General features: G+C 38.3%; 1 protein-coding gene across 1 annotated transcript in view; it reads right to left on the bottom strand.

The window, feature by feature from the left end:
* The window catches only part of dab1a (DAB adaptor protein 1a), a 721091-nt gene that overhangs the window by 158723 nt on the left and 546488 nt on the right, over positions 1-15880 (bottom strand). Inside the window, exon 4 of the mRNA XM_073062447.1 lies at positions 7017-7156. Coding sequence (XP_072918548.1) covers positions 7017-7156 — 140 coding nt within the window. The remainder of the gene's footprint in view (positions 1-7016; positions 7157-15880) is intronic.

The following is a 15880-nucleotide window of genomic DNA, read 5'->3' as shown; positions in this document are numbered from 1 at the left end:
TGTAATAACACTGAATTTCAACAACCCCTTTTCCTCCACAGATGCTGCTTGCCATGCTGAGTTCTTCCAGCAGGTTGGTTGTCTGCTGCTTTAGTCATTGCATAATTGTTTAGAACACAGAGCCGGTGATGTAAAACTGTTGTTAACATGGCAATCTCTTGGCCAAAATCATTTGATGAATGAAATAGAAATTAGCTGCGATAGTAAAGGAAGCACACAGAGATAGCAATAAAACCATGGAAATTTGCACTACTAAGAGTTGTTGTTAGGCCTTTTTGATCAGTTCATTCCAAAGATAATCCCACTGTTTGCTTTCTCCAATAGTCTTTTGCCTAAGGAAACAACTTCTATGTTTTAGCCATTTGTTGTGATTAAACACCTCATACTTCAACACTCATTGCTTGAAGAAACTCCTCAATCTTATTTATACACTTGCTAAGGTGACAATTTAAAATTGATGGTGATTGTCCAACCAGAGAAAATAGTTTTGCCTCATCTACTCTATCAAAGTCTTCAGAATTTTAAAGGTCTATTATATCTTCTAACCTCCTTTATTCCTCAGGAAGCTGTCTTAGTGAGTAACCTTTTCTCAGAACCTTAATTAAAAGTGTTGATTTGAACTATTGCTTTATGTTGCCTGTTATCATTCTATATTGAGGCATCCAAACATTCTTTAACTGTGGCCTATGAAATTGTTCCTGTTTCCTGATACAAATTCTCTTTAGTTTTCTACCTGATGATTTCATAAGCGGGATTTTTACCAGTGGAATCATTGCCCGTCATTCCTGGAGTCTCAAGGTTCCAGCCACCATGCCGAAGATCCCAAATGTCACAATTTTCAGAGCTTAGACAAGCTGGCAGTCCCTGCAAGAACTCTTTATTGTCTATCTACACTTGAACTTGCAATATACTTTTATAATGTAATATAATGTTATGGAATTAATGCAAAACAAGAGATGATCTCATTGAAATATGCAACATGCTTGATGGGGCAATGTATGGATAAGATTTCCCCTGGCTGAAATGTGCAGCACCAGAAGCCACCACCTCAAAATATAGAACATAGAACATAGAATAGTACAGCACATTACAGGCCCTTTGGCCCACAATGTTGTGCTGACCCTCAAACCCTGCCGGCATAACATATGGGACTAGTCATTCAGGACTGAGATGAGACAACATTTCTTCACCTGCAAGAAGTGAGTCTTTGGAATTCTGTACCATCAAGGATCATGGGGGTGTAGTTGGTGAGTATATTCCTGAAAGATATTGGTCGGGTTTTGGATATTACAAGGCATGAACAGATATGGAAAGCAGAAGCAATAGTGCGGCTAAACAGTCTACTCCTGCTTCTATTTCTTATGCTGTTATATTAAAAGAGAAAAAAAACAATCCAGATACTTAAATTACACAGAAAATCTACACAGTTTGTCCACAGCTGACATTTAACCAACTGGGCTTTAAATAACTGGCCTTTTAAAAAAAATCTTGAACTGAAATGTAATATTGGCTACCTTCCAGTTCCCTACATAAGGTGTGAAAATATGTAGCACTAGTCTTTATGTAGTCAGTTCTGACTTTCTTTCAACAGATTAGCATGCATGAGCTTTTCATCCTGAGCTCTGCTAATTACTTTTCAGAATCAGCTTCCATCCTATAGTTACATTTAAGAATTGTTTCACATTATTATCTAGCGCACTTAAGCTTACTTCTAAATTCACTTTAAAAGCTGACTCAAAATATTCATTTACTCTCTTCTGCATACTTCCATTCTCATCTAGATTTACCTTTTCAACTTTGAGCTGTCATAACACCATTTTAATTATTTTTTCAGTATGCCTGCAAGAGCCCCTAATGTTTACTTTTACAAAATCTGTAATCTAGCTGCCAACAGAGTATCATGCATCCAGACTAACTCTGATTAACGTATTATAGCAATGTTGCTCAGTATAATAGATTGTTTAAACAAGGTCATGTTACAGAATTTCAGAAAGACTACCTCATTAATTAAAGTCTTCGGAGAAAAGCTATTTATTGTAGCTTATCTCTGAGGAGAAATGGTTACTGTAACAATGGGGGTTGGGAGACACATATGGGTTAAAACACCGTCTATTTCAATCTCAAGAACTTGCATTTCATTTCATCTGCAGCTATCATAAATCTCTGCTAAAAAGTTGCAAGCAGGAAATTTGAAAAGAGACTCAGGCAATCTAAACACCTATTCATCTAGAAATATGTTCCTAACACAAAGTGTCATTATTTAACAAAAGCTGATAGTTTTACAACTGCTCCAACAGCCAAAAAAATAGCTAGTGATGTGGAATGTATCAGGGATTCTTCTCTGAAACTGTTTTTTCAAAATTTTATATATGTACTATATATTATATCCTTTAAAGGCACATAGACTTCGTGGGCTGAGCTAGCATTGAGCTAGCTGAGCCCATGTTATTGCTGCCCAAGATTTAATGAGATATTTGATAATGGTTAGACACCCAAAGAGAACATTCAAAACACCTCTTTACTTTTTTGAACCGAGAAAACAAATGAAATGAAAGACCAATGTTACAGTTCATAATATTTTTCTGAAATAAAACATGTTTTTGTTTTGTACAAAACATAGCTCCATAGAGAATGTATGATTCAATTTTACTCCAATTGAAGAAGAACAGATGCTTTCACCTTGAGGCCTGGAATTTATGTTGCCAAAACCAATATTCCAATGCCAGGTATCAGATTTGTTGAAGTCTGTTCAGATCCCATTACCGTACACAGACTCTGTCTAGAATGAGCAGAACTTAAAAATGATGCTACCATTTAAAGAAAAGTAGCCACAAGGGAAACAACTTCTTACAGTCTTGATACATAGGCTATTAATCATTTTAAGCTACTCTCAGCCACCCTAAATCTAAAAAGAGTAGCTAAGAGAGAAAAAATGTTGGGTTGCAAAGTAATTAGAGCAGTGCCCTGAAATGGACTTCCTTGGCAAGTGAAGGAGAGGTGCAACATGGAACTCCCAGCTGATAATCGGAAAATGGAAGCACTGTTGCAAGTTTGGCACTGCAGGATGTCCTCATTAAATGACGGCAGTGCAGGCTGCCAGGCAGCAGGTGGCAGTAGAGTCAATACTGTGTGTAGGAACTGGGATCAGAAGCTGCAAAAGTATAATCATCTAAGAGACAGGGTCACTGGCACAAGGACAGATTCCTGTCGATCAGTTCACATGATCATCCAAAGTAATCTCACACACACTTTTCCAATTCCTTTAATGTTTTTCTTTAAATAAATATGAAAACTCTCGCAAAGCATATATTCAAGCACACAAAGTGGACCAGGATCGACGTTGTGCCTCTTAATTTCACAGATACAACTGTTCAATGAACCCAAGCAAATTATACGCTCTCTGTGAAGATGAGGTGGCTGGCACTGGAGATCAGCTTGCCTCTTCCCATCTGATATATGTGCAAGCATTACATTTGGTGCATCTGTAGATGATCCTAATGTCAAAGGAGGCAGGTGCAAATCAACGAAGAATTTGCTGACTAGGCAGCATTTTACCATAGTTTAATTAAAGGAGATGGTACAGAGCCCCCAGCTGACTCCATCATGACTTAGTGATTCCAGTTCTCTGGAATTACTGCAAGATAAAGTTGTCTGCCAGATGACAGCAAGGTCGTTCTGGTTACTTCTTAATACACAGCACTTTGCATCTCTCCTCATTAAAATAGTGATTGAAAAACTTCCATGCCAGACCTCAGCATTAATTTTAACTTGAAATTCCAACATTACTAAACTGCCACTTCCAATTTCCTATAAAAGGTTTTTATTTTAAATTGAGAAAGCTCTTTCTTAATCAGCTCTCACTGTTTTCAAATGGACTCAATTTTTAATAACCAATCTGATAAGCTTGTGGAGAGTCTTTGATATTTTTTAGATCCTATGCATTGTTAGGAGAAAATAAAATGATCACCTGTGCAAAAAAGAAATTTAAACAAAAAATACTAACAGAATCCAGCAATTAAAAAATGTGAACAGTTGTGAATATGAAATTTCTTAACTCATGCTCACTCCAAGCAGATAGAAAATTTCAGTGCAGTCTGAATGAAGAATTTGCCCAACAGTAATTTAATGTGTAATTTTGAGACACATTTGCCACTTCCTCTAATTCTTGCACTGCTGACCTCAGTGACAAGAAAATCTTCACCAATACACATACCATAGTTACCACCTATTTGGTGCAAACTATGAGCTGAAGACTCAAACACTAGAATCACTTGCCATACCTAATGCAGTGTAAATTTAATACTGGCAGCTTTTGAACATGTGGTGAGATGCTCAAAATTAAAAAAAAATCAGTGGGGAATATGGGGCAATTAATAGTATTGTAAATGACAGCCACTCATTGATAACTTGACAACTGAGAGTTTGGGTATCGTTAAAAGCAGCTGGCCTGAGAAGCAGAGACATGGATGCAAGAGGAAAAGTTATGTATTATCACAATTCAAAGTGCATTTAAATAAACATGCCACCAAAAACTCCCATTGCATCTAAGATCATGGAGTGGCGAGAAGAAAACCCTCATTACCTCAAGATTTACCTGACACAGCAAGATAATCGTGATTGTTTGAAAGCACTGTGTCTCCATATGGAGATATCTTCTGTCCAACTATTTTCACTTCTTTATTGTTCATTATCTTACTATTCCAAAGATAAGTGGTAGTGTTCACACTTAATTCCACATCATACAGCACCATTCAACATTTTCTAGATAATTCATTTGTTATTACAGAAACAAATGGAATTCAGTGCAGACAATAATTGCACTTATAGAGTGCAAGGAAGATGAGGAAAACATCATAACTGGCTGGTCAAGAAATCCAGTCAAGATGGCGGCAGAAAACAACGATTCCTTGTGAGGTATCTTCCAGATAGCAAATCTCTTCAATTACTTCACTTTTTCTACGCCTTCTGCTTGTTCTTTTCATCTTGTTTGTGTAACAGAAACTGTAAGAGCATGTGACACGCAGTTTGGAAGTTGACTGAATGATTTACCGCTCTACTGTGTCCGGAGAGCTGCCTTGTGGAGAAGATCAGAGGCGGGGACCTGGAAAGGACTGACAACATGAGCTGACCAGTGGAAAAGACTGGAGACAAGGTGCGGGGTCATGAACAACTCTATCTCAAAGTGGTGAGGAAAATTGAAGCATCAACGTGAATGTCATCACTCCCGATGGAGGCCACTGGGAGCTAGGTTGCCGACATTCATACCTGGGTTGGCAGTGTTCAGACCCGGCGCGGCGGTCGCTCTTCACGGAAGGGCTGAGTTCATATGCCTGCTCTCCCTGGATGCTGGTGGAACGATGTTTTTGATATTCTGTGATTTATGGACTGCTCTTTATATCTGTCTCCTTCAGTTTTTTGGTGTTTTTGTTTTTATGGCCAGTTGGCGGGCGGGTGATTTGTTAATTTTTTGTGTATGGCGTTTCTGGGTATTTAATGCTATTGTACTTTTCTGCAAGTGGGGGGGGGGGTCACTGTCATTTCTGCGGGGGAGGTGGGGTATTAATACTATTGTTGCAGTTTTTTTCCTGCAGGGAGGGTGTGGGGAATCTCGTGGTTTGCAGGTTTTGTCCTTTTTTCTTTTTTGTGGGGGTGGGGCGGGGGAGTTGATGTCTTTCTGTCAACATGGTCAATTTGTATTTTATGGCTACCTGGAGAAGGACAAATATCAGAGTTACATTGTACATGCATATTTTACCAATAAAATGGACCTTTTGATACTAAGAAAGGGATAGAAGGGGATTGTGGAGTGCTTATGCATTGATCCCTGAAGGTAGACAGACAGCTAAAGTGATTAAGATGGCCTTTAGGATTCTTGCCTTTACAGGCTAGGGTACAGAATGTACGAGCAGGGAAGTTATACAAAAGTGGCTAATATAGCTATTCTAGTTAGAGCACTGTGTACAGATCCTGCCACCATTCAACAAGATGGGTGTGCCAACATTAGAAACTTTCAAGGAAGTTGCCAGGTCTGGTAAGATCGAACTATAAGGAAATATTTGCGAGGTTGGTGTTGGGTTTTTGTTTGGAACAGACAGGAAGGGTAATTTAAATGAAATGTTTAAATTGTGAAAGGCTAAAATGGGTTAAACAGGAAGAACTAATTTCCCATGATAGGGAAGTAACCAGGTAGAAGCGATAACTTTAATTAACTTGGTGAAAGGACTAGAGGAGAGTTATAAATTTTTGTTCATTCAACTTTCAAATGGAGCTTATTATATGAAAGGTCAGCACCGGCAGAAACCCTTATCACATTTACAAGGTGCATGAATAAGCACTTGAAGTGCCATAATCTCAAGCCAATAGACCAAAAGCTAGATAGTGGGAGCACCATAAGTAGCTCAATACGTGACCAGCATAGATATGATGGGCAGAGTAAGCTCCTTCAGGCCAAAACTATATATGTCAATGGAGGAGCTCCTCACAGGCAAACCACAGAATTAAATAACATGTTCACTCAGCTGACAGTTGGCAAATAAAATTTGCTACGTAATAATTCTGGGCATTGATCACCCCTAACCAGAAAGGAGACAACTAGACCTCATTACCTTCAACAATTGTATCCTTGTTGATCTTTTCACTGTCAATACTTTCTCAGTACTTGTGCACAAGAGAAACATTTTGAACTAAATGTAATTCTTTATTTTTCTCAATGTAATATGTATTATTTTGCGTGAAGTTTTTTTTGAAGAGAGTCAGTTGCTGCTGACTATTGATACAATTTCTTTTATTAACTTAAACTATACTCCTTAACTGGCAAAAAGGTTGTGCAATCCTATGACATGTAATTAGTCCACTCTGAAAATCCCCAATTGTCATCATCTTATCTTTTTAGCTGTGAGGTACTTCTTTAATTCGGCATTCTTGTTTGCTGGCTGCTGCATATAATTATAAATACTTAAAAAAAACTATTCATTTCTTTATTTGATTTCAACACCTTTTGAATTCATTGAGATTACCTTCAGTTTCATCATTGAATCTTGACAGAGCTTATCTCCCCTTGCCGCTGAAACCTCATCCACACCAATTAGCTTTGCCCTATACCGGAATCCATCTCCTTTAAAACGTTTTATCAGACCAGCTTCACTCCGATCCTGACCTGCAAGTTCAAAGAAAAGAAGGGCAATGGTTAGACGTTACTTACTTAATTTGCTTCTTATGCGATGTAGTGAATATGTATGCAAGTCTTGTGAATGCAACTAATGACTAGAATATAACAAAATCTTCCAATTATCTAGCCTCTTTACACTAGTAAAGCACACTGAAGGAAAGTGAAAATCCACACAGAGCATTTCAACAAGTTAGGAGAGCTGACCAAAGATAAAATAACACAGATACACAGTATCTTAAATAATGTTTCAAGACAGGGGAATTAAATTGCATTTAAATTCCAAAGATAAATGGAATTGCAGACTGCAGAATTAAGACAAGTGCAATTGATAATTGTTGCAAATGAGGCATTATTATACATCCCAGGGGTAATAGACATGATAGTTTAGGGCAGGAATTTAGGGATGGAGATGGGTTGGATAGGGATTTGTGGATGAAAAAGAGGATCAGGTAATTAATACTTTAAAGTGGCGACTAACACAGGTCAGTGGCCATTAGTGACAAATAGGTACACCGACTTGGGTCAGCAGCACAGTATGAGACAGAGGTTTGCAGCTGTATGCAAGCAAGCTGAGGATGATGAAAGGAGCAACTTGCAGGACTATGTAAGTGACTGTTGGAAAGATCAGGAACGAGAAGAAATAGATTCAGAATTTTACTTTGAGTGAAGTTGGGAGAAGTGATAAATAGCAGCAAATACGGTTTCAAAATTCAGAGATTTGAAAATGAAGATAGGCATTCTGATTATCTGATGTAACCAGAGTGATTAAATGAGGTCACTGCATCACAGTGCCCAGAAACATTAATTTCAAAATGCCACAATAAATCACTGAGGGGATTTTAACTCATATCAAACTTGATATCCTATTGGCATTGCCATTAGTGCAAAAGTAACCGTGGTGCCAAAAATGGGACAGGAGCAGTGCACACAACATGCTGGAGGAACTGGACAGGTCAGGCAGTGTCTGTGGAGGGAAATAAACAGTCGATGTTTCGGGCCTGATCAGGAGTCCTGATGAAGGGCCTTAGTCTGCAATGTCAACTGTTTACTTCCCTCCAGAGATGCTGATTTCCTCCAGCATCCTGTGTGTCCTGCTCAAGATTTCCAGCATCTGCATTCTTTCTTGTGTTAATGGAAATTAACCCCAACTCTATAGATGCTGTCACCAGTAGATAGATAGCAAATCAGCCAAAGGGAGCAGCAAGGATAAATCTAATTATCCTCATAAATAGGGCAAAAATGTGTGAAAGAGATGTAGATATTGCAGATACTGCGGCTGTTTTTGGATAATTATAGGAAAAAGTAACTTTTGTAACAAGTAAACAAATTTCACAATTCTGGTTCTGATCGGACTCTGTATTTAAGTATAGAGGTGTATTATGATGAAGGGGAGAAAAACAGCATAATTGATCATATTAAATGTTGCAGAGAAGTCTAAAAGGACATGTAAGGACTATGCAGCGACGGTATACATGCAGCAATTATTTACTTTGGTGAATATCAGAAGTGGTTGAGATCTAGGAAATCAGGATTGGCAACTGAAGTGGAACAGGAGACTGGTCACAGTCATGAAAATAAAACCTGTAACTTGTTAACTTAATGTTAAGCAATATTTCAAAGAGATTTAAGTTAAAGCATGGAAATGCCTTTGCATGCAATATATAACCTAGCATTAAAGAAACACTGACACTGCACAAAAAAAAAGTCAAGTGCATTTAATCCACTCATCTGGATTATTTATTTGTATCTCTCATTCTTTTATTATGCTCTGGAATGATGAAACAACATGAAGGTACTTCAATTAAAATGCATAACCATTATTCACCAAACCACACATTTCCAATTTCATCACTATCTGTGGTGTCCATGGGCTCGTTATTGTTACTGCTTACCAAGGAAAATAACAGAGGTATAGCGATCAATAAAATATCTTTTATTGAAGACAATAAATTCTCAGCTACAACAGCCAGTACAAAAAAACAAAAGTCATACTACAGAGTACATTAGGTTCTTAAAAGTACATGAATCCCCATTTGTATATTATGCTTTCCTTTAAAGAAAAAGCTTACAGCTATCTACAGTGCTAGCAACCTCGTTAATCACTCTGACTACAATAGGTAATCTAAATGCCAATTTAATTTTCAAAGTCTCTGAGTTTCAAAGTCTGCATCTTCATTATTCAAGTTCCAACTTTGTAGCATTACATATTGCTGTTCTACTTCTCTCAGGGTATAATCCTGACTTTATTATTGTTGATTTTTCCAACACCCTTCTTGTTACACAATGCCCACAATGTATTTGGCTAACATCAGCAAGTTCTAGTTGACTCATTGCCACTTTCAATCTTTCAAACTACCTCCACCTCACATTGCAGCCCTTTCTTCAGGCTTCCGGGCTAATCTGCACTTGTTTCAGTATATTCTGCAATGTCATAAGGAAGTAAATCCTTCTGACGCAACAAACAATCTGCTGGAGGAACTCAGTGGGATGAACAGTTTATGAAGCAGTGCTGATACAGGGTTTCATCCTGGCAAATCTAGTTCCTCCAGAAGATAGTTTGAAGCTCCAGAATCCAGAATCTGTAATCTCTTATGCCTATAAAATCCTTGTGGACTTTGAGTTCTGTAAAAGTTCCAACACTTCATCTTCTACGGCATTTACAATACATAATGCTGAACATCATGCTGCATGTTCTTTTCTTTTGAAGAAATTGCTCTTAATATGTGCTTTATGTCAGAGTATATTCCTTGTTGTTCCTGTCAATCTGTGTTGTCAATGCTCTTCAAAGAAATCACATTTCAGTTCCCTGTCATGTATTTTTGTCACAGCCTCTCTTCTTCATCTCTGCAGCATGTCTTTGTCTGGTGCCCCTCTTTCCAGGAAGGCCTACAGTATATTTTAGCTGTTCAGCTTGTTTCTTAGCCCTTCATATTCTTCATCAGATCAGTTTCCACCTACAACTGTGATGGTGTCACTATCTTTACCTTGATCACTCTATGTGCTATTGTGGAGAGAGACACCTATCCTTGATTATTTTTATTTCAGACCATACTCCCTCCTATTGTCCCAGGCAGTGGCACGTTAACAATCGACATTTCATTGTCCACAACTTCTTATTAATCCTCTCGAGGGTTAAACACTCACCTACACATTTTTAAGTACAGTCAGTATTTACATACTGATTCTTATGCTGTACACTCCATTGAATGCTAAGCTCAGAGTGTTAAATAGTTTCATCTGAATTCTATCATCAGCAGTTCTGTACACTAAATGACCCCTCAGTATCTGATCTATAAAAGCAACTTTAGCCAGCATCCTCATGCACTCGTCAACCTTTCCTTTGCCTCCCAGAGCTACATCTGAAATTGTATCTCTTGCAAATCTCTGAAGGTGCTGAAGTAAAGTTCCCCTTCAATGTCTTTACAAAAGCTATGTAAGAAACCTAGTCCATTCTCCATTGTTCATGGTACTAAGGGCTCACCAAGGTCCTGTATGCCTTCAACAATGACCACACTACGAGCAACAATATCGCCTTCCTCTCTTCACGCGTAGTCATGTTTCAGTCCGTTGTCCTCACTGAGACCTCAACCATATCATATAATAATTACAGCAGGGAAACAAGCCATCTCGGCCCTTCTAGTCCAGGCTGAACGCTTACTCTCAGCTAGTCCTACCAACCTGCACTCAGCCCGTAACCCTCCATTCCTTTCCTATCCATATACCCATCCAATTTTTTTTTTAAATGACAAAATTGAACCTGACTCTACCACTTCTACTGGAAGCTCATTCCACACAGCTACCACTCTCTGAGTAAAGAAGTTCCCTCTCGTGTTACCCCTAAGCCTTTGTCCCTTAACTATCAACTCATGTCCTCTTGTTTGAATCTCCCCTACTCTCAATGGAAAAAGCCTATCCACATCAACTCTATCTATTGCCCTCATAATTTTAAATACCTCTATCAAATACCCCCCTCAACCTTCTATGCTCCAAAAAATAAAGACCTAGCTTTTTCAACCTTTCCCTGTAACTTAGGTACTGAAACCCAGGTAACATTCTAGTAAATCTCCTCTGTACTCTCTCTATTTTGTTGACATCTTTCCTATAATTCGGTGACCAGAACTGTACACAATACTCCAAATTTGGCCTCACCAATGCCAAATTTTGGTCCACAAAAGACATTGCCACCTAGTTCATATACCAGAGAAGTGGCAGAGAGAAGACTTATTTCTTATACTACTTACCTGATACCCACTTTACATTGAGAAACCCATTCTCTATTAACTTCTTCCTATATCACTGTTTCAAGCATTGCCATTGTATAAGAGCAGTTTGCTGACACTTACTAAGGCAAATAATGAAGTACAGTTATCAATAAAGCATACTTTGCTGAAGGCGGTAAACACCTGACAGTAGTAATTGTGACACTAACTGACTGAAAGTCACGCTGCATAGAACACTTTATTCTTAAAGGTAGACTAACCCTCATTGATATTACATTACATCATGCGCCATGTTGTATGACGTGGACGATCATGGTCTATTCATGACCATCATTGTTCTGGGCAAAGCTTTCTGCAAAAGTGGTTTGCCATTGCCTTCTTCTGGGCAGTGTCTTTCCAGGACAGGTGATCCCAGCCATTACAAACACTCTTCAGACACTGCCTGCTTGGCATCAGTGGTCACATAACCAGGATTAGTGACATGCACCATCTGCTCAATGGGATTCAACATCTGCTCCCAGGTCTTCATGTCACCCTGATCGGGGGGGGGGGGGTTGCTAAACAGGTTCTACACCTTTCTGAAGGGTGAGCTGAAGGCTAGCTGAGGGAAGGAGTGCCTTACACCTCCTTTGGTAGAGACATACCTCCACTCTACCACCCAACATCGATATTACACGCTGCTATTTCCACAAAATGTAGGATAATCCAATGTAGTTATGCACCATCTTGTCAGTATTTATTTTGTCATCAACAATGTGATAGAAATTTTAGTTAATAATATCAGGCAGCACATTCTCAACAATAACTTGCTCACAGACACTCAGATAGGGTTGCATTGGGCTTGCTCAGACCTCATTACAGTTAGGCCAACATGAACAAACAAACTAAATCTTGGAGGTGGTGTAAAACTGACTGTCCTAGACATCAAACAACATCTGATAGTCTCTCATCAAGGACATGGATCAATGGGAATCAACAATAAACTCCATATTGACTGGATTCATATTTAATATGAAGAGAGGTAACTATTGGAGGTTAATCAGTGCAGCCCCAGGATACTGCTGCTCCACCAATGACATAACCTCTAATTCAAAGGTCAGAAACAGGATGTTTGCACAGTTTCAATTCTACTTGAAACACCTTAGAAAATGTATATACTATTCATTCACACATAGACGCAATTCCACTGCCCCAATTAGTGGAAGTTTCATGGACATAGTTAAAAAGGTATAAAAAAGCCAAACTGAGTACCAAATAATATATTTTAAAGAAGTACAGAATAAATTAGAACATTAGCAATACTATAAAACTGTGTACTAAGGTGTATTAGTTCCTAATACTCATCAATGGAGGCATTCATCCGAGTCGTGTTCGTTTGACTGTAAACTGAACAAAATCAATGCAGACACCATGAGTAGACTATGAACTGTCTTCATTCAATGAGGTATTGATTGTGTGGATAGTTAGAGGCTTTTTCCCAGGGCTGAAATGGATAACACGAGAGGGCACAGTTTTAATGTGCTTGGAAGTAGGTACAGAGGAGTTATCAGGGGCAAGTTTTCTACACAGAGAGTGATGAGTGCGTGGAGCGTGCTGCTGGCAACGGTGGTGGAGGCAGATATGATAGGGTCTTTTAAGAGTCTCCTGGATAGGTACATGGAGGTTAGAAAAATAGAGGGCTATGGGTAACTTTAGGTGATTTCTAAGTAAGTACATGTTCAGCACAGCTTTGTGGGCCGAAGGGCCTGTATTGTGCTGTGGTTTTTCTATGTTTCTAATGTTGTCAATGATTGCATCTACCATTATCTTCACTTTCATTGCAATATTCAAGATGATTTTTGGTATCTTCAAATTCTTTGTTGTTTCTAACTTGTTGAAGTGGTGAAGTCATTTCATTTTCACTCCCAGCCATTTTTGGCATCTGGAAGCCTGAATGCTTGAAACTGCCGTGAGCAAAACAGTTCTGAATTGTCTCCTGCTTATTTCTCGCTGACTATCATTGACAAAATTCACTACCTTTTGAACACAAACACTATACAATTATACTATTTAAAAACTGTTTGCTCGAAGCATGTTGTTGCATCTAATGGCCACTGTCCCAATTAAGTGGTGCAATGCCCCAAACTATGGAAAGTAATCCCGGTTATTTTATCAATTAATTCTTGCTCTTTAAGAGTTGTCCCAAGTACACAATGCCTTGATTAACCAATGGTCCAATTAACATAAATATATATTTTTTGGCCATTTAATTTATTAAGGAGTTTCATATGAAACTGAAACTGTGCAAGTATCCCATTTTTGACATTTATATTACAAGGAACATTATTAATGAAAGAGCAATGTCCTGGAGATTATATGATTGACCTCCAGCAATCACAATCACCACTCTTTATACTAAATTTGTATCCAGTCAGTGGAGAGATTTTCTCATTTCCCATTGACTTCACTATTATTAAGGCTCCTTGATGCAGACCATTAGATGTTATTTTGATGTCAAAGGCAGTTAGTTTCACATCACTTCAGGAGGTTGGAACGTTGCTAATGAGAATGGCATGGGACATATCAGGTCTCTCCAGGATGTAGGGCATAACTACATGAAAGTGGTCCTTCTTTCTCTCATTATGCACTTTAAAATAGATACGATGTATGTTCATTTCTGCATTAAAATATAAACAATACAGTCTGATATTATTAACATGGTTCCCTAGCCTTTAGAAGTTTATTGTAATTTCCTAGTTAAAAGGTTTATCTAATTAAAGTGACACTTCATAAACCAATTTTAAGTACAAAAATCATATCTCCACAACAGGTATTTCCAAGCATTGTAAAGGAACATTCAGACACAAGTGATTCTATAAGTGTGTGCAGTAATGCAATGTTTAAGTGCACTGTCTGATGAGATACTTATGCATTTATAAGATGTCAGATTCTATTCTGGAATAACTGACATCTGTCAAGGTAGTAGTGGGAATTTAGAAACAAACAGGTTTCTTTAATCAATTATTTTGGTGAGCAAGTCAAGGAAGTTCCAAAATTTTAGACAGAGATTTATAGCAGGATTTGACTCAGAAGTGGAACTGTTGCCCCAGCAACAGGCTACAACCTGTGTCTAGAACAATAACGGGGTTCTCAGTGCTAATGGCTGTTTTGCTGAGATATGACAATAAACAGAGAAATTCAGAACTGGTGAATCATGATAAGCGGCACTTTAACATAACCTGCAGAAGTTAGTGAAATAACTACAGTTTAAAATATTACTGAATTAACCTTGGAAAACAAAACTTGGAAGATGTAGTGCTTTATTGCACAAAACATAATTGCGTTTGTAAACTGCTAATGAATCATAACTGCTACTTAACAACCTCCCTGGCCTCATAAAACCAACTTTACATTTGTGGATTGTCATTGTCTCAGTTAAATTTTTTAAAATTCCATTGCCTACAAAGTTTGAATAAATCAGTTGCAATAATGGGTCAGCAATGATTGCTTTGTTCTTGATAAAATTGGCTTTTTAGGTTGGTGCTGGGTTTTCGGAGGGGATTTGTGACTGCAGGGAAGGGTAAGGTGTGGCCTCACCTGTAGAATGACATTACTCACTTGCAGTAGTCCATGTATGACACTACACCGGTGACACCATATTTCCCCAGAAATACCCAATGATAGGCATCCCTTAGAAGTTTGTGAAGACTTGGCATGTCATCTAAAACTGACAAACTTCTATAGATACACAGTAGTATAAATAGTTGCATCACAGCCTGGAATGAAAACATCAATGCCCTTGAACAAAAAAAATTGCAAAAAGTAATGTATACAGCCCAGTCGATCATAGTTAAAGCTCTCAGTGCCATTGAGGACATCTGCAAGGAGCACCATCTATCATCAATGACCCCCACGATCCAGGCCATGCACTCTTCTCACTGCTGCCATTAGGAAGGAGGTATGGTGAGTCTCAGGACACATATCTCCGGGTTCAGGAACTGTTATTAGCACTCAACCATCAGGCTTCTGAATCAAAGTGGATAACTTCACGTACTCCTACTGATTCCACAATCAATGGACTCACTTTCAAGGACTCTTCATCTCCTGTCCTATATATATATATATAATTTTTTTCCTTTTTGTACTTGCACAAACTGTTGTCTTTTTTGCACGTTGGTTGTTTCTCCATCTTTGTTTTGACTGCAGTTTTTTCATTGATTCTGTTGTCTTTGTTTGGCAGGGCCCAGGGCAAGGCACTGCTCCATGACTTGATTCTGCACTGAACTATGCTGAACTGTGGGACTCTCTTTGTGGACCAGTTTAGAATGTTATTTGCTTGTGGTTATTGTTTGCATTATGCGTTTTTTTCCCTCTCTGCACATTGGGTAGTTGACGGACATCTTTTCTTATGTATGGGTTCTTTTGGGTTTCTTTGTTTTGTGGCTGCCTGAATATCAATGTTGTATAACGTAAACATATTTTGATAATAAATGTACTTTGAACTTTGAACCTT

Source organism: Hemitrygon akajei, chromosome 12, assembly GCF_048418815.1.
Source record: "Hemitrygon akajei chromosome 12, sHemAka1.3, whole genome shotgun sequence".
Taxonomy (NCBI): Eukaryota; Metazoa; Chordata; class Chondrichthyes; order Myliobatiformes; family Dasyatidae; genus Hemitrygon; species Hemitrygon akajei.
Note: the sequence above shows the minus strand (reverse complement) of the source record. Positions and strands in the feature narration are given on the sequence as shown.